The 26,444-nt window shown below is 34.7% G+C and overlaps 1 protein-coding gene across 18 annotated transcripts in view; it reads right to left on the bottom strand.

Moving 5' to 3' along the window:
* Positions 1-26,444, bottom strand: part of MYCBP2 (MYC binding protein 2) — a 175,355-nt gene that overhangs the window by 52,068 nt on the left and 96,843 nt on the right. For 11 of the 18 annotated variants that reach the window (XM_053936636.1, XM_053936620.1, XM_053936621.1 and 8 more), the window contains 15 exons: positions 24,815-24,957; positions 23,946-24,046; positions 22,559-22,777; positions 21,227-21,452; positions 20,804-20,922; positions 19,428-19,515; positions 16,403-16,455; positions 15,553-15,725; positions 15,171-15,315; positions 13,085-13,297; positions 10,627-10,682; positions 10,095-10,210; positions 7,912-8,009; positions 3,920-4,036; positions 3,013-3,153 (listed from right to left, as the gene is read on the bottom strand). In XM_053936636.1, the coding sequence (XP_053792611.1) occupies positions 3,013-3,153; positions 3,920-4,036; positions 7,912-8,009; positions 10,095-10,210; positions 10,627-10,682; positions 13,085-13,297; positions 15,171-15,315; positions 15,553-15,725; positions 16,403-16,455; positions 19,428-19,515; positions 20,804-20,922; positions 21,227-21,452; positions 22,559-22,777; positions 23,946-24,046; positions 24,815-24,957 (2,008 nt within the window). The remainder of the gene's footprint in view (positions 1-3,012; positions 3,154-3,919; positions 4,037-7,911; positions 8,010-10,094; positions 10,211-10,626; positions 10,683-13,084; positions 13,298-15,170; positions 15,316-15,552; positions 15,726-16,402; positions 16,456-19,427; positions 19,516-20,803; positions 20,923-21,226; positions 21,453-22,558; positions 22,778-23,945; positions 24,047-24,814; positions 24,958-26,444) is intronic. The other 7 variants (XM_053936622.1, XM_053936625.1, XM_053936631.1 and 4 more) reach the window with 2 other exon arrangements.

Raw genomic sequence — 26,444 nt, 5'->3', positions numbered from 1 at the left:
ATATACATCAAGATGAAAAGAAGTCACAATTAACACTGCCAAGAACCTCTATTGTTTTTCATCTGCTCACTGTTCCATAATACAGTGAAGAAACAGAATAACTAAAACTTTTTTTAAGAAGTTTTTAACATATTTTCCAAAATGTACTGAGAAATTTTATTTACTTAAGGGATTGATTACAAAAAGCCTGTATATTCAAACACGAGAAAGCAATGTAATTGGAGATGACAAGTCTGCCCACTCAACAGAGCTGAATAGAAAATGGGGTCTAACAGAAGTAATATGACCATCTATTTGAACAGGGAATATGGCCTAGCTCAGGCATTTGATTTTCCCTTTGCATTTTCAGTCACACAAGAGACTTTCTCCAGTCTTCCTTTTAAGCCAAAGCTGGTTGAACAGCTTGGGTCCAAAAAATCTCACACAATCACAATTTTTTCTACTGCATTCTGCTCATCGTGTCATTCAGCTACCCAAATCAACAGGATTGAGCCGGTATGAATTATATCATAATTTAATATAACAAAACTTTAGCATTTATTACTTAATTGAATATCCTTTTTGACATAAGTCCTTCATCTATAGAAGCCTGCAAAAAACAAATTTGACAACTTACAAACAGTCCTTTTTTTGGACAATTCAGAGAAAAAAAGGTATAATTTGAAATATTTTCAACCTAGTAATCACCATAAAAAGATTTTAAAACTTCCTACCAAGAAAGCAGTATCTGTGCAAAGGAAGTACCCAGTAAGAAATAAGTATATGCTAGACTAGCATGCTGTAAAGACTTAAGGCATTCAAAAGTCAGCCTCTGAACCTTATGTTTTGTCACCTTTAAGAAATAAAATGTTAGAGAACTATTTTTTTCCTTTTTCCTCTTATTATTATAAATCAAGCCAACAAATCCCACTGCTTATATACTGTCATAATGAAATGAAATAGTTTCAGGACATGCTAAGTCCTCTTAAAAATCTGAAAATGAGAGCCGTGCAAGGAAACTTTTCTGAAAGTAGCTCAAAACACATTTCTTGCACATGCCTGCATTGTTGTAAGAGTTGCTCTCATAACCCTTTTGCTATGGTGGCTGCCACTTACAGAACAGAAGCTAAGAATGCATGTGACTTTAAACTTGTGTCAGTCAAGACATGTGATTGGCTGCCTAAAAGAAAATTAAGCATATCTTAACAGCTCATAACAGTCTAAATGGTAAGAAAAGTAATTCACAAGAGTGTCTAACAACCCCCAAAACCAAGAGGGACTCTTTCATCTGAAAGAACACAGAGAATGAAATGTTTGAAAACTGAATGTTGTTTTTCACATTTGATTGTACCTGACCTCCTTATTCACATGAATTATTTTGTCAAGATTGAATGTTCAGTTATTCATGGCAGACATTTTTTTCCAGGCTTCTCTCAAGGAGCACAGCATATGCTCTTCCCTAGAACTACACGTATAGCAGAGCTTTATGAAATATGCCAAGTCCTAAATTCAAGTTCTTGTTAATCACAGACAACTGCTGAACTCAAAAATATTCCCTGAAACAAGTAAAAAGATACTGAAGATAGCTAAACTAAAAAAACCACAAAAAACCACACAACTAAGAAAAATCTACTGTAATACCTGTCTAAACATACAATATTAACTGAAGTTAGTTACTTAGTCAAGATGAATTCACTTTTACCATGAGTGAACTGGTAAAATTCAATTATTGCACAGAACTATTAATATTTCATGGAAGTATAATATAGCAATTTTCTAATGGCAACGAATTTTGAAGCAAAAAATACAGGCAAAATTTTAAACAAAGCTTAATTTTTTCCATGTTTTCATATATTCTACAACAGTCTAGAAAACCACTGATCACAGGCATATTTGCGTGACTGATTTCTGAGTACAGAAATAATCTGCTTCCCAACTCCAAAATTAAAATGATTTCCCAAAGACGGATTCTATTGAAAGAAATCTACAAATAGAAATATATCAACAAATAATTTGTAAACAAGAAGACCTATTCACATCATGTAACAGTGTTTGGCAGAACAGTCACAGGGTATTATAAATTTCCAGATTTAGCTCCTAGCAAATAGCCCAACTTCACTGGAACCGGGGATATCTCAGTTCTTCTATAACCAAAAATATGAACAGCATAGTATTACTGGTCACAGTGTTTAATTTAATGAAATATTTCTCAACTATCTTCAATTGCAGCAGCAGATTACTCAGATAAGATGACAAATCAATCTAAATAACAGTATCAATTAGATCTGACTCTCACATTCTGCCCAGAAGAAAACAAGGTACTGCCCACTCAGGGGAATGCACGAAAACAGATGAGCTAGAAAGGCCTGCGCTTTCATGAATCTTTTGAGAAACACTGGTTTAGCTAAGAGCTTTTTCATCTTTCACATTTTTCAAAAAAGTGTAATTGGTTTCCAGAAAAGGTGTAACCTTTAATTGTAGTGATGATGAGCACCATTAAAGTTATTCAAATAAATTATGTTTACTCTTATTATAAATTCAGTGTTTGTCTTGAAGCTCTGGGATCTTTGATTAGTATAAAACTCACAAAAGACATCTACAAAACCTAGAGTCTAAAGAACTTTTGGGTTGTTTTTTTTTTTTTTTTTTAAAGCAACAATTACATTGATTCACTGTAGGCTGCAAGCCTCTTCTGAAATCAGGGCACCAGTGGACCACTTCACAGACAATGCTATCCAGCATAAGAAACACTTGGTGTAGACCACAATCTAATACTATTCTGTTTTTATTACAGCAGTCCCTGCACTTCTGTTTCTCTTCTAGGAGAAGAGGCTTCAATATAAAAAGCCTCATACCTTTCTACACTCCACCCTCATTACACAGCAGCCCTCCAAAATGCAAACACATATAAGGTTGTATTTAATAATTAAAATATCGTTTACCTCAGGACTTTTTGCAGCCTTAATTAAAGAAAGTCTTGTAATGAGGATAGAGTGTACTTTTGGATATTTTTCAAAGGCACCTTTTACTTACGTCAACAGGTACCAGAAGGCTCTTGCCAAGATGTTGGTTAAAAGACAGACACCAGGCTTCAGTGTAACCATTCATGTTTGGAACATACTTCTTTATTGTTTCATCATTCAGCCTCAGCCAAACACCATCATCATTGTGGATCTATGGGAAACAAGCAACAAGAACGAGCCATGCCCTCCTGTAACTGTTCTGTAGCTAGCAGGGATTAACAGACTTCAGGCAGACAATAGCAGCAAAGAAGCAATGATTCTTACAATGCCGATACAACACAAGCAGAGGTAAAGAAGAATACTGACAAAATCAGAATTCCAAAGCAATTGGGGAACTTTTTATAAGTCAAGGTGTGAAGACAAATTTAAATCGGATCATGAAGTAATAAGAATTGCTTTGAAATAAAAGAGGAAAGAAAGACAAGCCTTAATAAGCTTTATAAATTCCCCACTTCCCATTTTTCCATTGCTAGTATGACTTGGTAAATTGCAAAAATATTCCTTACATACGAAGTTATACTGTAAGAAAAATACATGCACAGCAGTCTAACACACTAGTACTGATCTTTCAGATCTCTAAGTAACAGATCTAATGAAAAGGACATTTGCATCTGAATTTTTGTGTAGAGTTGAAATAGTAAGTAGTGAAAAGCTAAATCTTAAGAGGTATTATTGTAAGATGAACTCTGGGAATTTTCTTTCCTTTTATCAGTCTCAAATGTTTGTTACACAGGTTTTGAAGTAAGCAAATTAAAGGAAATGACAGCTTGAAAAACTAAATGAGTAAATTTAGATTTTTGCAATTTATGGTCTTAAGTTGTATATGTCAACATCTAAACATGGAAAAAACCCCATTATTTGCATTAATTACCTTTACATCTTTGCCCAATTTTTAATAGAAATGTCTTATGGATTACCTCATCAATGAAAGTGATGGATCCATTGACTTTCACTATGCCTATTTGCTCACTCTGAAGGGAAGGGTGGCTACGGATACGAAGCCCTGCACTGTCCTTGGCCACAAATTTGCGAACCTAAGAGAAGCAAAGAAAGACAGTAAGGAAGAAAAAAAATTGGAACAGAGCTCTCAGAGTAAAAAGAAATAGGTTTAACAGATTCTGAAATGCAAGTGACAAGACAGCAGTCTTAAGAGTTACAGTTTGTTGCTAGTTTCCCATGGCTGCCGTTTATAACTTCATTTTTTACTATAATAAAAAAAATTAATGTGTTCCAAAAAATATAATGTAAGCATGCATTGACTTGGAAATATTTCTGTTATACCCTAAAATAATCAGTACAAGCTTCTGATTTTTTTAACACACAGGTTTCATTCACTGCTGAAAATTTCACCAGATTTGCATTTTCAAATTTATTATTTCTTTTAGCTGATCGCCTGGGATTACCATTTCTCAGTTGTGCTACTGTAGTATTCTCTTTAATCAGCTTTTTAACCAAAATGTGGTTATTTTCCTTAGGTAAATATTTTAACTAGCCATTTTAAAATAAAATAATCTTTCTACTTCTTTATCTTTCAAATCGCTATTTCAATAGTTTCTTCTTTTTTTTTCCCCACAGGAAGGTTAGAGCAGAGACTCCTTGCTATTAGCTGGACTTACTACAGCACCCCAAAATCTCCCACTTGTTATTCACTATGATGTTTTTTTGCCATTCAAACATTATCAGGCACCTGTCCCATGGAGAACAAATGTAAGCCATCCTACTGATCTCTTAAAAGCCAGAGATATGGTATCCATATGGTACAAAACCACTTTCTTGGAAGGTTATTTTCAAACTCCACAGGTAAAAGGGATAAAAATACCAACGAAAATATGGACTTAAACTATAATAACATAAAGCACAGAATGATGTGTAAGGAATAAACTCAGTGATATATAATGAAAGGTAAGAGCTAAGTGTATGAATGTTTTTCCCTAATGAAATTATTTAAGAAATTCTATTTATTCTGAGGATAATTTAAAAAACAAAATACAAAACCAACAAAACTCCAAAACCAGAAGCATGTAAATTATTCCAAAATATGCACGGTTTTGTTTATTAACAGTCTTCTTACTCATAATACTTAAGATTCTCACAACAGACAAAACTAAGACTTTCAAGGTCCTTGTAAAAGGATAGAGCTGAATCACTGCTGACAGCATTCTAAACACAGACAAGCCAAAAACAAAGTCTTGCAAATTAGGGGTCCTTGCATCATGTTACTTCAGAAAACCATTATGAGAGTTTGCTAGAACTTGGATTAAAAACTTTAATTTAGAGAAAAAACTCACATTCCAGATTTTGAGTAGGCACAGGCTGGAAAGACCCTTCTTCCCCTTTGCAACAGCTAACCTAATCAGTTAATAAAAAACTTCAACCTATAACTAGAGATTGCTTAAGGACCAGATCCACTGACAGATAATACAATAAAAAACAGATCAGGAGTTCTCTAATGCTCATTTCTGACCATGATGAAAAACTTTATTGTCTGTGTCTTCTTTCTGATACAGCGCCTATTTGCTAGGAATATTTCTGTAGCACCTCCATAGGCAGTTCTTCCATGGAGCATACACCAGTTGGATTCCAAGTAAAGAACTGACTAAGGCTTTAAAGGCTTAGGAATTAGGATGCACATCATCCCTACAGTGTACAGGAGTTTTCAAGAGCTGTATTGCTGTGCTTTTTATTTGACAAATCTGCAAAGAGGTGCATGTCACACAGCATAAAGCAACCTTTGCAAGGGGGAGAGGAAAAACTACCCCCAGCCCAGAGCTTTTGGGTTAGGTGGTTGTTTTTTGGTTTTGCTAGCTATTTGTTGTGTCAGGATGGTAGAAACCATCAAAACATGTTACTGACCAATCATTCTGGTACCAGTCTTGCACCTTCAAATTCAGCTAAATTAAGACCTTTTCCTTCTAGTTGGTTCCAACTACTCTGAATTACATTACATAGCTTGAAAAATAATGTTTTCCTCAATAGGATGTGGAATCAAGTTTCCTGCAAGTTAGTTAATTTAACCTATTAGGAGGCAGCAATTCTTATGGGTCATATACCCCAGGCTGAATACAGATCACTATCATAGTCTCCTTCAGATGTTTCATCTGACTTCAAAAACCAGAGAATGAAGAATACACGTATAAAATCATAACACAGTACCCATTTTCAGCTTGCAATTTAAGTAAGGTTTGGCTACAAAACAAGAATGTTCCAGTGCCTCAATGAAAATATTTTGGTGCTTCTAGCTGAGAACAGATCACCACTGAGAATGCACTGTTAGTGTCCTTTGGTTACAACAGGCTGACAAAGATGATGGAGCAGCATTTAGAGCTCAACTATGCCCTTTTAATCAGCAAAACATGACGATACATGTCTAATCTACATTCTTGGCTTCAGAAACATGGAGGACAGTGCAATTATTACCTTGATGTATTACTTACAATACTGCTGTCGATACACCAAGAATTATCCTGATTTTTTATGTGATTTATTATAACACAGAAGAAAGATGATTGATTAAATGATTTACCATGAAAGGTCTAGTTTAACTTTTCAGCAGGCTCTACAGACACTAGGTACAGGACAAAGATGGCTCCTTTTTCAAAAAGACTAAAACTTGGAACAAGAAATGAGACATGCACACTGAACAACACCAGGAGAGGATTAAACACTACATAACATCTCAGAACACCAGAGAACTGACTTCTGTCAGTTCTGTCAGACTTCCTTGACAACACAGTTATCATGTATGAACAAGTCACCCCAATTTCCACTGTAATAACTGAAAAGAAAAACAGAACTTCTGTTCAGCAATTTATCTCATATCAAACTAGATTCTCTCAAATTTGGGACAGCAAAACAACACATATGATAATCAACTTGGGTGGAGGTATAATGAAGTTGCTTGAGATAAATCTCTCTCAGTAGGAATTTGGAGTTCTAATTAAGATAATGAACTAGCCAGGCAGTCTTCCTTCCAATAGAAGGGAGAAAGTCTAAAAGAAGCTTCTTGGGGAAAAAATAAAAAAAAGAGAGAAAGTGAGGGGTAAATGTTGCACTGAAGCTAAAAGTACATTTATCATTTTTAATTTGAGTTATGGCTTCAGGGAAAAAAATCTCGTTAGCAGTAGAAGCAGATGTTGGATGCATTTTAGAGACTGGAGAACCATACAACAAAGTCATTGTCTCTGGCTTATCCTGAAGTCTAGAAAAAAAAATTAGGATGCACTGCATAGGCAAGAAGTTGTCAGGAAAAAAAAAAATCACCACCACATCCTTTAATATCCCTTCCTTTGCATCTAAGAGGAAGTGCAAGGTATCTCCTTCATCTGGGCATTTGCCTTATACCACTGCTGCCCATTTCAGCTTACTTGCTTTAGTGTGTCTACTTTAACATCCTTCAGGGTGGAATGATAAGGTGAAATGGGGATGTCAAAAGCTAAAGAAAAGACACCTTTAAAAACATAATCATGCCATTCTCTAAGCAAGGAAAATATACTAAAGAAACTGGTTATGGAATTTATACTGAAGATGCTCATGACAAAACAAACAAAATCTTTGCAAAATTTCGTGCACAATTATTTTTGTAGTACAATATATAAGAAATAGAACTAATAATAGTGCAAAATTTTGTCTGTGGCTTTAAAAATAGCTGTGATATGTTTGTGTGACAAGCCAAGGTAAAGACAGTTTCCATAGAGTTTCCATCAGTTTTATGAATTAATGTACAAGCAGAAAATGAATTTGTTTCATTTTATCCAGTATATTGATTTCATTCCATTCTGCATGTTAAAGTGATCTGCAAATATCCTTAAGTCTGCAGCACTATTATATGATAAACTATACATTAAACAACAAACAAGTCCCACCCAAACATAAGTATCTGTTTTGGGTTTTTTTTTTCAGTTCTCCAAACCTTGTTTGGCTGAGGCTCTGCTTTTGGTTTAATAAGTTGGGTTCCAGGAGGTATCATTCCTTTTGGAGGATCTTTTACTTTCACTTCTAGTCCAGCATCTATAAGCAAACAAAGACTAAGTTTAAAAAAAATATAAGGGGATATATCAGTTAAACAGTAACTACAATTTATCTGTGCTACAATTTAGAGTAAACAAAATAACCACTTATCTGTCTGCCAAAATCCACACTTGCAGTTGCTTCATGGTGCGAGGTATTAATTTTTGAACATTTCTCTTTTCATATGTGGAAATTTACAGACCTGTTGTTAGACATCTGTCACAGAGTACGTACAAAGCACTACCAGGTAATTTTGAATCTTAATAGTGTCTGTAGGGTAATGTTTCAAGGAACAGTCAACACAGAGTCTAATGTTTGAGAGGTGCAAGTGAAAGTTTCTGGAGAGGCAGTAGCTTATGCAATGTTGTACTGCTACAGAAGCTAATTGCTATATGTGAGATAGCTATAAGAGCCTGAAAAGCCACATTATACAACCAGAAAAGGCCTATAATGTAAAAAAATTGGCATATTTAATTACCAACGCTGTTATAACACATGAAGGCACAGGAGAGTGACATTCTTGTTTGTGAGGAAAAATACATGTAAATACATGTGAAGAACGACAAAAATTTAGGTAATAGATGAATATAACCTCAAATAATAACCTTTAAAGAATTGCCTCAGCAATCACTGTTAAAAACAAACTGCAACAGTAGATACTTTTGTGTTTTTTGTTTCATTTTACAGAGTGACAGTCTGAAGAACAACATCTTGAAAAGAAGCCCTCGGACATAACAATGAAACTGTTGGTTTCACTAACATCCTTTTAAACAAGCATGGCAGTAACAGAAGCAATCTACAAGCATTAAGAACATAAAAGGTTTGAAAGAAAGAGAAACTGTTACCAGTACTTAAGCAGTCAAAAGTTAACAGAATTATGGGTCAAGCATAAGTACATCAAAGCTTCAGAGGGCATAGTCTAATATGATTGAGTCAGAAAGTTCCATTGCAGAAAAATGGCATTACCTAAGTATTAAGAGTATACTCATACCTATTTAATAATGAAGATTAAAAGTTGTATTTATTACTTCTAAAACTTTACCCTACACAATGCTTGAGGATGGTAGAACCTGTGTAAAAGTATAAAAGCAGTTGTTGAAACTACAATGTAAAATTTGCTCCAGAGATGACACACTGGAAAAAATACAACTGAGTGTATCACAGGCTCCTATGAAGGCAAATGTTCCTCGGTTTAAGGAATAGAGATGACCATTAATAATAATACTTTATACATCTTATCTTCTGTAAGTTAACACATAAAACCAAATCTCATTCCATTTCTATGTGAATTATGTGTACTTGCCTTTATGAGTATCACTATGTGTTTACTAAAGGTGCTAGTCAGTACTTGGAAAGAGGAACTGCTGGTGCTCGTGAACTCACTCAAACTCTCTTATCAGATGTGGGTCCAGCTACAACACTTTCAGTGTTTCTACTACCATCTTCACCGTATCACCAGTAAGGCTGACATGAGAGCTTTCAAGATACAGAGCATTTTTGGAAGGGTGCTCTTTCCACTACATGCTATAGTATCTCATAGTGCAGTCCCCAAGACTGGCAAGATAACTAAAAGATTTCCAGCAAGGAATGAACCAAAAGCATTTAAAAATTAGTACAAATAATTAAGAGTTTAGGCAGAGTCTCAGTTAAGACCACACCTCCTCAATTTTCCAGAACAAATGACAGTATGCATTTCAGCATCGTCAGGAACAATTTTGCCTTTCCTTAGGTTCTTCAGTGTTGGGCTGGGGTTTTTTTTCCCTTTAACTATACTTCTCTGTCACACTCAGCTGAAACAAGACATTCTTCTTTAAACAGAGAGTTGAGAATAAGAGACACTGTTAATCTGGTAGTCTAACCACACTGTAAATACATGATTTGCAACATATATTCCTATTTCGGAGTGTGGGGCTTTTTCTTCTGACAAAAAATGATTTAACTAGAAGGCTTCTGAATGGAAACTTGGCTACTAAGTTTTGCTATGAACTATAAATTAAATCTTATGAGCATCAAGACAAAAATGTGTTAGTATACATAAGTGGAAATAATATAAATGTATGCTTAAATATAGTGAAAATTAAGTACCTATTTCAATGCCATCTATAGTAACATGAATGGTATAGAGACCAACAGCTCCAGGAGTCCAGTTTGCACAGTATGTACCATCATTATTGACTCTGATCAACATATTTTCACTGGGTCTAGGCATAAACAAAACAAAATCAATCAATTAAAATATAATGATTAGTATCATATTTAGTTTGGAAACTACTCTTTTTCTAGCAGATCACCTAAATACAATTTTTCCCTTTCCCAATGTATTAACCTCCTATTATTTACCATGAAAATAAAATCCTCTATTCTACATTTATTTATACCAAATGATAAAAGAACACATTCAGGGAGTAGCTAATACAAGTAAAGAAACAACATTAGAACAATTAAGAAAAAAGGATTTTAAATAAATGTACATGTAAGAAAACATAATACTTGACTTCTGTGTTTCTACCTTCAGACACGATTACCTGTCAGTCACACTTGGGAGTCTGAGCATAAGCAGAAGTGTCAGGACATGTTAATTTAAGTCCCTAATCAAAATAAATTTTTTAATGTTTACCTCTTTGGCGTTGGTGAAGCAAAACGTAGTTCTTCAAAAGAATAATTTTCGTATGCCTATAAAGAGGTTAAATTCAACAATAAAACCAACAGCTACACCACTGTCTTGAATAACAGAAAGCAGAGCATTTTCTTAAAGAACACATCAATCTAACTTTACACACCCCTGAAGCATCAATCAGGGAATCAGAAACAAATTTCAAAACACAGAAATATATAAATGCACACATGAAAGAGTATTTTCACTGTCTCATTAAACAGCCATTATTTAGATAAGGAAGACTGCTACTACTAACAAAAACCTTCTAAGTCTTCCAATCTCTTCAAATGTGACTTATATAAAACCCTTTTGAATCCAGACAGTGCACTGAAGACCATCTGAAGATAAGAAAGCAAGTAAGTTGCAGGTAAAACCTGCAAACCAGCCCAGGGGCTTCATCAATGAAATTTCACATCCTTTTTCTTTCAACTCCAACTGAAGATGAAATTCCCTGAACACTGAGGTGATACTTCCATTGACTTCCACTACAAAAAAGACCTGGTTCACTTCCATTACACCTTGTGAAATCATTGCTCTGAAAAACCCCCTAAGAAAACAGAGCTAGTCCTAGAAGTGCACGAAGTCCCTCACCAAGAATCCCTCTGGACTGCAAGAGTTGCTGAGTTATGAGATTCCCCTGTTAAAACCAACAAAAGGTAGGATAAGGACCTTTGAACATATATGCACATCAGTCATTTTGTGTCCCTGTATAAAGATATAGTTTTGGGTATCAGTCCCCCAAACATGTCATAATTTATTATATATATATTTTTATGGAGTGACATTTTATAACCATATTTAAGTATTTGTATCAATTACTGATACAATGTGCAGGCTGATGCAAAATGAAACTATCAGGAGATGTCTGCATTTTACACTGAAATGAGTGTGCTTAATAATGCAGGCAGGGAAATAGAACAGAATATTGACAATGCCTTGAATTCATAAAGTTTTGGATGGAAAGGACTTAACTTGAAAGGAAGATTCTCTGGAAAAGCACTAAATACAGAAATCAAGCATGTTTCAACAAGAGAGATGCTTTTTAAATTTAACCTTGGTGTCTTTTTACTTTTATCTTTATGAAGGTTCATAATGTTATTATCTTCTAAGAGGATTTCAAATGAATCCTTTCATTTTCCCTTAGCCTTATTTCAATTAAAAAATGATTACACATTAACTAGCTGATACTAAGCATTCCTCACTCCATCAAACCTACAGAAGAGTTTTTGAATACCTTACACTTGCACCACCATAATTTACCCCAAAGCATCTCATACATTACAACATATACCACCCTAAGAGTTGTGTGAGCAGATGTGACACCTATCACTGGAAAAGCAGCAGCAGGTATCTGTTGACAGTGGCTATCAGAAATATCATCTAAGCCCTAACTTGGAATAAATAATGTATTTCTGCCTCCCCTCAAGTCATTTTTAAAAGAAGCATCAAATCAAGAAGTGGTGTTTGTAGTAGCCCAAACAAAAACGCCAAAATCACACCTTGATATGCACATGATTTAGCATGTCCTTAAACCACTTGTTATACACTACACTGATTTAGTAGTTCTTTCATTGATCTATTAAATCACTATTCAGTACCCAGCTGCACTATTTACACACAGGTACTGCAGCACTATCCTTTGCCTCTAAAAGGTACCAGTTTGCTGGTTCTGCCTCCACAACCAATCCATACTGATTATGCCAAGTATTATCCTTCTCTACCATCCTGGCTAATCCTGTCTCATTAAGCTGTGCAACTGCTTGTTGTACACAACATGTCACATCTCTTAACTGGGTCAGTATGGTACACATATGTAAATTTACTGCATGTGCTCTAATATACTCAATCAAATCAACACTAGCTGCTCAGTTTTCACTTCTTTAAAAACTGTTCCTGGCTAAGTGTCTGAGCTGATGGATTTAACAGCGGCTCATTTCATCAGATGCTGCTTAATACGTATGCATTGATATATAAATCATTTGCATGCCTTTTTTTACTATGCTGAGATCTTATTTTTTCCTGTTTTACTATTTCACCTGTTCTAGTTTAAAGTATGCATTCACTGGAACACTCCAACTCCATATTAATAAATATAGTGGTTTAACTTTCCCTTCACCATTTTAGTATCTGTTTTTATTTCTCCTGAATGACTGATTAATTTGTTCATCTGTTTAAACAAAATCAAAGACAACTTTCCTTCTTATGTTAATCCAATCTAACTGCTTTAGAGTTTAAGCAATTGGCCCTTTTGATGTATTTAGTTTATTGCTGAACTAATATTAATTAAATTAATTTGCATTGAATGTATTTTCAGATTGGGACCAAAAGTAAATATACATTTTTCCTTCTCTGCAGCATACCTTTACACACTTTGAATGCTGAAATCTGTACTTACATTGGCAAAATTGCAGTAACTTACCTTCATCATTGTAATAGCAATATACCGAGCTTCTTTTACTATCATTGGCTCATAGGAGGAATCAAGCTTTGGTGAAGGAAGTCCTCCAAAGGTCATATCACTGCTAGGGGAAACAGCTGTTGCAGGACTGCCTGGTATCCGCTGCACTTTTTTAACTTGTTCTTGTTGCAAAGATGTTTTTTTCTGAGAAACAGGAATAGCTTTGACTTCCACCTGTAATAAGATGTGGAAGAGGTAATATGATTTAGTGAGAAAACACACATTTTAGTGAGAAAACACATACACACATTCTTTTAAATTTGATGCAGTGCAGTGACAAAGCGCTTAGAGCACTCCCTGTAAATCCAGCTGTGTCAAAACCCAACACATCTACACTTAATCTGTAAAGCCAAGCACAGCATCTTGGGAAGATGCCAATGGGCAGGGGAGAAGCACCCAACTGACTCGGCACACCATCAGCACAAGCTGGTGTCACTTCTGCCAGTTCCACAGCACTCCCTGGGAAGCAGCTCACAGTCTGGTATGCCTAGGGAAGTTTTCCCAGAACAGAAAAGTGAAACAAAGAGAAAGAGAGCCTTCCAAGTGAGTGCACAGATTTTAGAGAAGAACATCATGGCCACTAGATCAGCAATGGTTAGATTGGATCCTGGCTGGCTCTGCCACCTCACAACCAGCACTGCACATTTATATCGTGCTCTTCAATGCATGTTTTAACTGACTTTTTCCCCCAGAGGTAGCATGGATCTCCATTAGTGCAGGTAACAGCTAGCAGTACACAATTTTCTGAGAAAGACAGACAGACTACCTGAAATCTGCAATAACGTGCAGGTGTTTAAATACTGCAGTTTTCATACACAGTTTTAACAAAATTTGATTTAATTTACCAAAAGTTACATCACTGCATTGCACACTGAATGAGTCCAGAAGAATGATTAAATTGAATTAAGGTTTTTGTCACTTTAATATATTTGTGAACAGTAATTAAATAATAAAATCAGCAATAATTTTGATCATATTTTGACATATGCTTTTCCTGATTGATGGGAGAAAATCACTACAGAGAGTCTTCCACTTGTTCTGTCACTAATTTAAGTCAGTAATCACATAAGTTTCACTCAAGCAGTGTTTGTCACTAAGCTAATTCTTGTGTTACTGTTGTAGAACTGCTGTTCGTTACTACGTTTATAGTTCACTGCAAGAAAACTCAATTATTACATCATATACAAAGAACAAATTTGAGAGCTTTTCTCACAGGAATCATGCCTTTGTAAAAAGTATTTCATCTACACTTGGGCTTTAACCAAACCAACCACTCCACAGTAGTAGTGGGCTTTAAAACACAGAAGAAACCTAATCTATTAGAACTATATGAAAACCATTTTGTGTCTGTTTTGTTTGCATTGCTTTACTACTTCAAATCAAGCAGCCCACTTTCATACACTCCACATAGGTTTTACCCCAAAACGCACAAAATTCTTCTAACTCTACCTGAAGCTGTCAAGAGCACCTCCTTTCCAGTACTGAAAAACAGTGGTTAACTGAAGAGGCTGAAGGCAAGCACAGGAACACCAGCCCTTGCCAATTATCCTTATTAACTGCAAAGACTACAAGAACTTCCAAGTATTAGAAACAGAAAAGGTAAGAGTATTGTTCTAGTCTAAAATAAAGTAACCATAAGGTAGTCCATCAATGTCCTTCTGATTATTTTTTCCCATCACAAAGTCTATGGTTTATAATACTCTTTCCTGGCTTACAAATTAAAAAATGGATTCTTGTCACTTTAATACATGATCACCATCAAACCTCACTTATGACCGATTATTTATGCAACTACACATGTGTAGTTCATTACAGGAAAATGAACTGACATTTTCCTGTCATTCCAGGCAAGTTATTAATTTCATGAAATGGTGCTGGCATAATACAGAATTTAGCAGGTTTGTGGATTTAGATGTAAGAAAGTCTGACTACAATGAACTTCTGAATGCCACTTTCTGTACTATAACAAGAGTATTCTGTGGAATACCTACAATAAAAACTAAAAGACAGCATGCTTAGGCAGAACAGCTAAGATTATAATTATTACCTTCATATTAGGAACATGAACAACTTCCCCGTACTGGTCTTTTGTTTGTACTGTAATAACAGTTGGCCAACCACATCGGATGTCATCCTTATTCAAAAGCAATGATGTTTTTTGAGGATCAGCATATGAATCTGGCTGCAGCCACCTACAGCAAAGAAAAGTACCTAACATTAAAATCTCTTACAGTCTCCAAAAGACAAATTCTTACACTGTACAAATGTGACATAGAGCTAAGAAAAGACACAAAATCTGAATGCCTACATGGTTTTAACTAATGTATTAATGAAAACAATATAGCCAAATAATTTTATTTAACTAATACTTTACATAACTATGACAGTTCTACAGCCAGTTAAAAGGACATGCAACAGTGCAGTTTTACCTTGCAAGTCGTCCACCACTTGATCCTGGTACACAAGCAATAAAATCTTCCAGAAATGACTGCTCATTGCTTTGTACCTGCAGGGGAAGACTTCCCTCGAGAGCTTCCAAAATGGTTGGTGAGTGAGATAGTGCCAAGCCTTTCCCAAGAATGCCCGAGTGAGCTTTGCACACCTTTTTGTTTTTTTTTGGCAGAGGTTGGGGGTGAAAAGAGACATAGAACAGCTTTTCAGTAATATGTTCTCGTTTTCCCATAACGTGACACAATTGGTAAAAACACTTTGAGCATTTAAAAAATCGTTCAAGAAGAATAAACTTTACCCTAATAAAAGGTTTAAAAAAAGCCATCTCAGTCTATTTAACAATACTTTATGCCAAAAGACGTTAAATGACCTTGAGTTGAGGGAGACTCAGCATTAACTCCCATTGTACTCAACAAAAGGCCATCAGCAAACCAGAACAACTGCAATCCTATTATTTAGGACTTGATTAACATCACTGCTCAGCTGAAAAAGTGATTTTATTTCTCTAATTACAAAGATATGTAAAAGACTGATTTTGGTAACATTTAAAACTTGCCAAGTACTGCAACTTCAGCCAAACAGATATTTTCAAATACTTGGTCATCTAATGTTCTGTGTGACATTGCACGTATTTTTCCAAGCAGATTCATTATAAAAAATTACTTCATTTAAATACTAAAATTCTGTATTATTTTCTTGAACTGTTACATAATAAGCTGGATTCCATTCTACTTTAAAAGCCTTACAATTTACTGTGTTCTGTAGCAGTCAGTCTCAATGCAATTATGTGCTTAAGTACATTGCAAAGGATAAAAAGCTGCAGCATACCTGTAAGGCAGCCTCTTCAAGTATCTCAAGATCCTCTTCAAACTCACTACCTGCTGGAAAAATATAACAGTTATATTATCTACATATTACAGAATATGAGATTCAATTCTCTTTTGTGAAGCCTTTTATATTACAAATTTCAAGTCTGCATAATGATGTATCATACTGTTCAATCAGCAGAAGTATTAACATTTTCAAATAACATAGTAAACATGCAGTATTGTGTAGTTCAGTGCACACACAAATGAACAATGTAAGTAACATAGAACAAAAATTTGGTGCTTATCGTTTTATCTCCAAGGCACTATGTATGGCAAGTCTTTGGATGTGACTAGATACTTTCTGAGAGATTTTGAGAGGTCAAGATGGCTTATGGGAAACAGTATCTCTAAGTATGCAACAGCTGCTCCCTTTTAGGAGCCTACCTTTGTAAAATTATTTGAAAACCAGATAAACTCTGCACAATTTCATAAATTATGATTCCTCCTAAAACACAAAGCTCAAATACATAGTATTACACAGTAGTTCTTTCTCACAAATCCAACTCCAAAGTCTGACGATTCCAGGATGACCAGAATTGCCAAACACAGTCTTTTAACAGAGGAGTGAAACAGATAAGGTTACTATATTTCTACTCTCTTTTAAAAACATTTCAGGCAATTCTACTAGTCAGAAGAAAGAAATAAGAAAATCAAGTCCCAAAGTAATTTTTAAAATTCAAAGAAATAAAGACATATAAAAACTACCCTCAAAAATAAACTACTACCAGATTTGATACAATTAAGAATGCAATAATACAAAATACATAAACCAATTACACACTGCTGTTTAAGTCAGATCTTGGTCACAGACCAGATCTCTCTTGGAAAGAAGTATCTTAAATTTACATCTTGAACTAGCAAGAAGGAAAAACAACCTTTTGAACATGGTAACTTGAACAGTATTTGGGTGTAACTCTCAAAGATACTTTTCCTCCTATGTGAAGAAATCACTTTCTGGTCCATCTTCCTTTGCAGCAAAATAGGTTTAACCTTGTCAGGTCCTTCAAAGCACTTTTATTCTTAATATTTCTAGAGGAATACTCCCACAAATATTTGACTACTTGCACAATGAATACACCGACTACAACAATTACTAAAACGTAAAACTGTAGAAATTATAACCAAGTATGAAAAGTCTACTAAAAAGGGTCTTCCTGTGTGTATGCATTACAAGAAAGGCTTTTACATAATTATTGATTCTATTATTCTGTGTAGTTTTTTCTTAAGGGACACTCTTCCACATGTAAGATGACAGGGCTCTGCAGATTAGGAATGACAATATTAAAGAGCCATTACACTTGCAGCAAAAGGCAGAACATAAATAACCTAAGATGCAGAGAAAAAAAAAAAAAAGTCTGATACTAAGGCATTTAAGTGTTGCTCTAGAAAACCACAGCTTTACCACTTTTTCTGCCACAGTGTTCTTCTGAGACACCAGGCAAAACACTCAAAGCAAAATTACACACAACTGAAAACCATTTTCAAAGGCTGCACAGTATTTTCAATTTGCAAATACTACCACTGTTGACTATAATTCCCCAGTTTTGTTTACTCAGAGGGTCCAGTGGTCTTGGAGAGCAACAATACATTTATATAAGCACTGTAAACGTGCCAGCAACCTTAACAGACTTGGTTGAAGTTCTTGAGCTGATGTTAGATAAACAGTCAGACAAATCACTTGCCATTAGATCAGTCATCAGGAAAACTCCTTAGAGGCAATGCACCTATCCCTCCTCTCTTGCAGATCATACAGAACCACTTTCACACACAGCTGTGACTGCATAGACAGCTTAACTGCATATTTTATTTCAAATTTCTATGGGATAGCATAAAGTCAGTCTATGTGTCACCCATCTTATTTTAGGCATTTTAACAGAACAAATATAAAAAGCTCCCAAGAGAGAAGTACAAAGTATTGTAAAATACGGGAGATTAAGTTATGAGGATTTCAGTCTTTTTGTTGCTGTTGTTGCATAGAAGAACAGCAAAACTAAGAGAAGTCAACAAAACTAAGGAGCTTGAGGAATAAGAGATGAAGGTACAATTTAACCTGTAGAATTGCCTGTACTTTGGAGAGTGAAATAAATATCTACTAGTGCAGTTGAGGTATCTCCTTACAACGAAGTAAGAAATTTGTAAACAATCCAAATACACAAGCAAAATACTGTATTAAAAATACAAAGTAGATTGTGTGATTATAACTCCACACTGATCAGTGCTCTCCTGCTCATTAATCCATGCTTCCATAACAGTATCTGAGCTTTGATTTGTGCTCCTAAATTAAAATGATCAGAGAGATATCCTATTATATATTATGAGCCTGTTTTTCCTATATGTTGATGCTATTTAAGAGAAATTATATCACTCATAATATGGCTGCATCATTAGAAGTTCTAATTCCATCTCCATAGCCATTATTTCCACAAACTCATTTTTCCTTATATTTTCAATTGCACTTGGGTTACTATAAACCTCTATTTGCAGCCTCTGCTGTAAAAGTATGTGATTTCTTTTGTAATTGTAAAAAAAAAAAAAAAGCTATAGTAGAAATATTTTTAGTGATAAGATCTACAGATGAAGTGGTCACTTTCAACTTGAAAACAGTAATTTTAAATTTTGCAATTCAGTGCTACAGGAATTTTTTCATACAGAGTGGTGTGGAGCATGGGGAGAAAAAAAAACAGTGAAAGAAAAATACAAAGATGATACCTGCACATTTATGAAGTACCACGAGGAAATTGTGGGACACAGTTCATACAGTCATACTCTACCGGTGGATGGGGTGAGTTCATTCAAATTTAAATGACCAGGTCTCCCTCCTCCCCATATGCACACAAAGGGAAAAAGGTAAGCAGAAAATACTGCCAGCTTTATTGTTTGATTAATTCAGTTTCAAGACTCAAATTAAAAGCAACAGTAAGATTTAAATGTACTATTAATTCAGAAAACATGGACAATGATGAAATAATGAAGTATGTTCTTACCAACAGGAAGTGCTAAATCTTTCTTCATCAAAGCTGCTGCACAGGATCCTCCTAAATTTGCCAGTTCTTTCTCCAACTGAATAATACCCTTAAAATAAAAAAAAAAAATTAAAACAAAATTAGTGTCTCAGAAAATAGGACAATAAACACATTAACCTGACAATGTTTTATCTTAAGAAATACTGTATGTCCAGGTATTTGAAACTTCTCAGCAATGTATTTCTTGTCATACAGCTACTGCCATGTTCTTCTGTGACATAGGACAGCGTACCAAAATTTTTAGAATAAAAAGGTATGTTTGAAAACAATTACGTATAACTATTGTTTAGATGACAGACTTAAGGTATTGGCTAGCATGTTTTAGCACTGAGCATTTAAAACATGCCAGCAGCTTTGTTTGTAAATGCTTTAAAGAAAAACAATGACATATGAATCTACATGGGGTTTTTTGCTTAACCAAAAGCTATTTCTATTCAAACTATTCAGGCTAATTAGATCATCTGTAGAAATTATAAATTTGATTTTGCTGAAAGCCAGTGGGACTACCATAGATAATAATCTTATGGTATGTTTTCTTATCTGATATGTAAAGAAATTCCAAAGAACTTGACATTCTGGAAATCTGAAGACATGATTTAGCTTGAGCAAAATCCAGGAATAAGATGATGTAAATCTTCTGTGAGGGTTGTAGTGTAAGCAAGATGCAGACTTTGTGAAGTCCACAAGAATCAACAGGCCCAAAGACTCCCAGGATAAGGGAAGACTTATTTTTCCGGATGTAGTATAAAACATATTAAGTGTTTTCAGTAATCTCTTAAAATAAGCCAAAAGAAAGAAGTGGTTCAAGGACATGAAAAAATTTAATCTTCCCTTTGCAATGAACAGTGGTGGAAATGATTCATGTCCTTAAGGCAAAATGAGGAGACCACTGGGTAAAACCTGAGGTAGCCTAAATGCACACAGCATTTCCAAGGAGTCAGAGTTCTGGTGTAAGTGAGCACTGGAAAATAATGCAGGTATGTCATTCAATAGGCAGTGACAGTGAAAAGCCCCACATCTTGGATCTCTGATGCAAGAGTAGGCCAGAATTTCAGGAAATCTTATATCCCACTGACACAGAAGATAAAACCACACAATGTTTTTGCAGAGTGCCACAAACCATGCAAAAAGCTATTTCAATAGTATCCTGATTAAAGAATTCCAAATTAATAATGCCCTTAACAAAAAAAAAGTTACTACTTATATAAAATTAACCTAAATTTTTTTTGCTAACATAACTTAGCCATAAGTGGAAATACGAATTTTTTTACCGTAAAAAAATGTATTAGGTGATTTATTAGGTGAAGCAATTATAACTATCTCACTTTTTCCCTTACCTCATCACTTCCTGGACTAAATTCATATCCAATTGCATAACATTTGAAACCATAAAAACAAGCTTTTTCATCTTTCACATAGTCTGATGCAGTCTCCAGAGAAAAAAGCGCTTCATTCCCTTAAAGAAGTAAAAGGATAAATTAATTGAGTAATATATTCCTCCTCTTCTTGTGATTTTTTTTTTAATGTAAGTATATATGAAACCCAGCCTTTATATGTAAAATATTAATTAAAACCATGGGAAAAGAAGCAGATCAATACTTCGAGCAAGAAACATTCTATAGACATAATTAACTTGCCAGCTTGGATAAAGACCCTTCTTTAACTTTGTTTGCCAAGATAATTCTGCAGAAAAATCAAACTTCCTTTAATTACTGTAGTAACTCACATTACTAGTAATTGCATCAGTATCTATGTATTACCTGGCAATACTAACACCATGGTAGGCCATCCTGAAGATCCAGAGAACTTTTTCAGTTCAATCCATGAATTAAGGTTCTCATGAACAGAGGTATGCTTTGGTCCAAATCCCAGGCTCTGTGCAATTCTGACAGGAATTAGTAAACGAAGAACATCCTCTGACTGAGCAGTGCCACACTGAGTGTCAAACTCTATTGTTATCCACCTGACACATTCAGGAAAAGTCACCTAAAACAAAGCAATAGGTTAATTATGTCCAAGCTTTGGGGTTCTTCGGTTTTTTCCCCACGTTTACTTCTTCATTTCCATTTGGCTTTAACTCTAATTTAGTCTAAGAAGTGATTTAATTATGTAATTCTGCACAATTGTTTTGCTATTCTTTTAATTAACATTAACCTAATTTATTCCTTGAAATTTATGTACACTTGAAATGTTTTGCAATTTACTCAATTACAATCTTGTGTTATAACTTAATATTCTGTTTAAGTATTTGCACTGGCACCGCTTGTGATTGTTTTTAACAATTCTGTACAGGTTCATTAAACAAAACAACCACAGAATACTACAAACATTGAACTCTCAGATACCTTTTTCAAACTCAAACTTCAACAAACATATGAATACCTGTTTTGTGCAATCCCAGAAAATACAGAGCAGCTGATTCCCACTTGTGAATGTGGCCTGCAGTACAACAGCATATAGCTACAGAAATTCAAATGTAGTAACTACTAAACCCAAGGCTTTAGACATGCTCCATAAACTTTCAGGACAAAAGCAAGCATTATTGTATCTGCATGATCACATGGTAACTATATTTTCTGCAGTGGATGTCCTGCTGTCTCACAGGACAAGCACTGGAACAGCAGAATAATAATTCATGTCCTGTTCAGGCTCTTGATTATATGTTTGCAAATTCTGGATGTTAATTTGACTAGAACTGACTTTATGTATTCTTACAAAACATTGTTTTAGCATTAGAAAACAAAGTCTGATATATGATTATATACTCTATAATAAAGACTGAACTTCTACAACCTCTAGAGTTAGAGCAAAGAAATTCTGTATAACAGCAGAAAAATCAAAGACTATGCAAATTTAGGGACTTAGAGCAGATACCTAACTTAGGGAGCTAAAACTTCACTATTTTCCACTATACTTGATGTAGAGTTTTGTCCAGAAAGCAGTACAGCAATAATATAAGGAACTGTCTTCTATATTAGACAATATTAATTATCATCCACGGCAACAATTTTTCAGATAGCAAATGCTGACTCAAGAAAACTCATGTGTAGAGCTTTTAAGAAGCAGCATGTGCACTTAGAAATGGTGCTCACCTTATAGTGTGTAACAGAGGCAGGTTTATAGGGATGCTCACTTTCTACCACAGCATAGTGATTGGAGGTAGTACAAGCTGAAAGCCCTTGCTCTGGCTGGTTTCCAGTGGTGCTGTCTGTAGACTGATTTGGGTTAAAAGCTGGAGGGGCATATTTCTGATTCAGAACTGCCACGGAAGGAAGTAACTGTTGTACCAGGCCAAAGACCTCAACAGCAACCTGTAACATAACACTACAGGTGTTATTACAAAGCATTATAACTTGGTGAAAACAATACTCTAATACTTCCATTTCTCTTCAGTGGTTGAACATTCTCAGAATATCATTAATAACAATTCATTCAGTCATTCTGCAATTCTGCATCCTCACAATCCTGACAGAAAAATCAATCTCTTCTTGGAGACTACCAAAGCTGAAACAGGAATCTGTATATAATTGTGGCATCCTTTCCCTAAAATAGCTTCTACTGAAACCTTGAATATTAACAAACAGAAAGCACAAGTTTACAGAAAGTACGTATCATACTAAAGTCAAAATTCAGTTATACTTTATGACCATACCAATATTGGGGGATTTTTCAAATATTCAACATATTTTAATGTATGAAACCTTAAGCATTGCACTGTTCCCTGTAATCTTCACTACATTTTCTAAGCAGATGAACACTTCTACAGCAAAGTACTTGGTTGTTTCAAATCTCAGTTCCATGAGGAAACAAAATAGCTAAAGTCTCACACTGTCTTTCATGACAAGATTTTAAGTGGTCAGTTTTATTTCCTCCCCCTTTAAAATAAAGTCAGAAAACATCACAGAGCTCATGAAAAAGCAATAAAAGGCAATAGTGTCTACTAGCTAAGGATTATTGACATTTGCAGATCTAGTAACAGATCTCAAGAGTGTCCCAGACCAGGCACGTGCAAGCAATGCCATGGCACTGGAAAGAATGTTCTCTTATTTATAGTTGATATCTTTCAAACTCTAAGTTTGACAGAAATTATCTTAATTTAATGAGCTAATGTTTTTGCTCTTTACTGTCAAAATAAAATTTATATAACATAAACAAACCATTTCATCCCACCAATGTTCATCAATGAGTTCTAAATTACATTCTCCTCATTCCTTATCTTTCCCTACTACTAAAGCCTGTCATATTTCTCTGCTTCCTTAAGGTATTTTTTATCACGTTTTCAAATGAAGTTAATAAAAAGATCATTATACGTTTTTTAAGTTCTTGACTCATGGGAGATTCATGACACATGTTATCAAATATAAACCACTAATTCACAAAATAGTAAGAAATCAAGATGTTGAAACTTTCACAGTAAACCTTTTCCTTGCATAACATTCATACATTTCTTGAGGATGTAATTTCTTTTGAGGAACATACCTTGGGAATAGCTGCTGCTACTGGTCCTATGTAGGCTATGATGAGGGGAAGCAGCATTGAAAACAGACTGGAAGAGCTGAGTAATTCTGGAATGTCTTCAGCTAAATAAAGATTATTAGAACAGAGGTATTATTAATAAACATGCTATGGTTCAAAGCACATCTTATTTTTTTGGTTTGCCCCTTGTGAGTTAAACTTCTATTTCCTAGACTATTTTTACTTCAAACTGTTTTCATTATTTAGCACTGTTGAATTCTGAGTCTGCCAAGTCCACCCAAGATAAATATATTGTTATATCTGTTGAAAAATGTCCTTCTCTTAGAGGATTATTTTATTGCATTCTTTGCCATTTTGTGAAGCTGTGTTCATATTTTCTACAATATAAAAGTTAGCACAACAGTCCTCCCAGCCCTTCAAAATGAGTTTTATAGCACTATGTATTATACTGGACATTTTGGCAATGATGGCTGATATCTATATTTCTCAAAAAGGGGAGTTTAAGTGCTTATATATTAATTACATAACTAGTCTTACTGATTACAACCTCTGTGCTAAACACTGAGGAAATCTGCAACTAATCAGTCATAAAACATCTTTAGGAAATAAAGAATATTACCAGCTTTAATATGATACTTGCTAAATTGATGAGCAAATTTATACAAAGTATCTGACTATGCTATCACAAGCATAACTCAATGACACAAGTTACTCACAGTTTGATACCTACAGGAATGAAAGGTTAGAAAAATATTTTTTGGAAAGCAAAAGAGAAACATCACAGCTCTTGTACTCAAGTCATATTCTACTATCATGGCTTGTTAGCAAAGTAAAAAATTTTGAAAAGTAAAGTAAATTTTCTCAAGCCTTACCATCTACAGCAAGAGCTCTGTGCAACAAGTCTTTGGCTGCTCGTACAACAGCACTCACAACAGAAAGAGCCCTGCTACAGTTTTTGTCCTCTTCATTAGCTTTGTTCAACAGCTGTGACTGCAGATCGCCATCATACTCGCTCCTGGATAGCGGATTAAGTTAAAGTAAGTTCACAAATACAAAATTACATTTAAAAAAATTACTGGCTAATTTTTTGGCGTAGAATAAGCAAAAGAATTTTTGATAAAGCAATAAAAAACCACAAAGAAACCATGAAGGATATTTTGGAGGAAATGTCTCAATGTTAGTCCTTTGCAAGAATTTTGTTTGGCAAAAAGCATAAAAAACATTTTTCTGCAATGTTTCTTTTCTCTAGATGCCTTTTAAACCACAGAATTAATTGCTATGCTCTTCCAAAGCCAGTTCTCTGTCTTGGTAAAAACAGAGCAATGGTAAACCCTTCACAGAAACAAGTAAAACTTTGTTAATGGATATTTCTGCATTTTCATAAGAGACAAAGATTCTCCCTTCTTATTTCAAAGATTAATTATGGCTTTGAAATACAGTCTTGGGCTTACTCTTAACAAACAGTTCTTTATTTAAATCCACTCTGTCAAATTAGGCTCTTCTAAACAACATACATGAAACCATTTCAATAAGGTTCAAATTGCTTTTTCAAAGCTATCAAATGACAATTACAAACTAATTTAAGCCTTCAATATGATAGTGATATCTATCAATATAGCCTTGATATAGAGAAATAAAATCACTTAGTCAACATGTAAAACAAGATCTACCATTCTCTTTTGGATATCTTATGTTTGTCCACTATATTATTTCAGGACTAGCGCCTCAGAACGTTCAGAAATTTTACTTTGAGCAGTTCAGTGAACAAGGCTATCTCTCGTCCTCTGTCATGTGAATCAATCACTTACAAAAAGATTGTTTTTTTCAAAGTATCCTAGAATTGCAGCTTTGCTGTCAGCCTCAAGCCTTTTACATTTGGAATTTTTAGCTACTGATGGTAGGTGCAATTAAACTGAGTACTTTTCCAACAAATCCCTCCAAAACTTTTCTGCTCTTACCAGAAGTGTATTAACTTTTGTATGTGGCCTTTCTTTGCATATGCCTAAGAAACATTTGTATTGATATCTGAGCATCCTCCAAACAACATGAAGTGTGACTTTTACAACCTGCTCGATAACAGTTGACTGAACATTTGTTTCTTTGCTGTAGGCAAATCAAAACCTCAAATCATTATATATCAAACCGTGAGTCCTCAAACTAAGTCCATAACAATAGATATATTTATCTATTTAGCAATAGATAAATTTATCTTGTCCATGCAAACTACAAAGACTTCGTGATTACAGTACAGCAGCTGCAATTTTTTTCAACACAATTTATTAGGTAACAGTTCCAACCTTGTACCACTAGTCTTTTGAAGGCTTCTTTGAATTTTATCAGTTGAAACTAAAAAACCTGAGACTGTCCTGATCTGAACACAGGACTTTGGTGTGGGGTTTTTTCATATCTTAATTTATCATTGTTTGAATGCCTTGAAGTTTCCATTACTGAAATTATGTCCTTTGCTTTTCTGAAATTAAAGAAATTGTTATTTCTCTTTAA

This window comes from Vidua chalybeata, chromosome 2 (genome assembly GCF_026979565.1).
Source record: "Vidua chalybeata isolate OUT-0048 chromosome 2, bVidCha1 merged haplotype, whole genome shotgun sequence".
Classification (NCBI taxonomy): Eukaryota; Metazoa; Chordata; class Aves; order Passeriformes; family Viduidae; genus Vidua; species Vidua chalybeata.
This window is presented reverse-complemented; position numbering and strand designations above follow the sequence as displayed.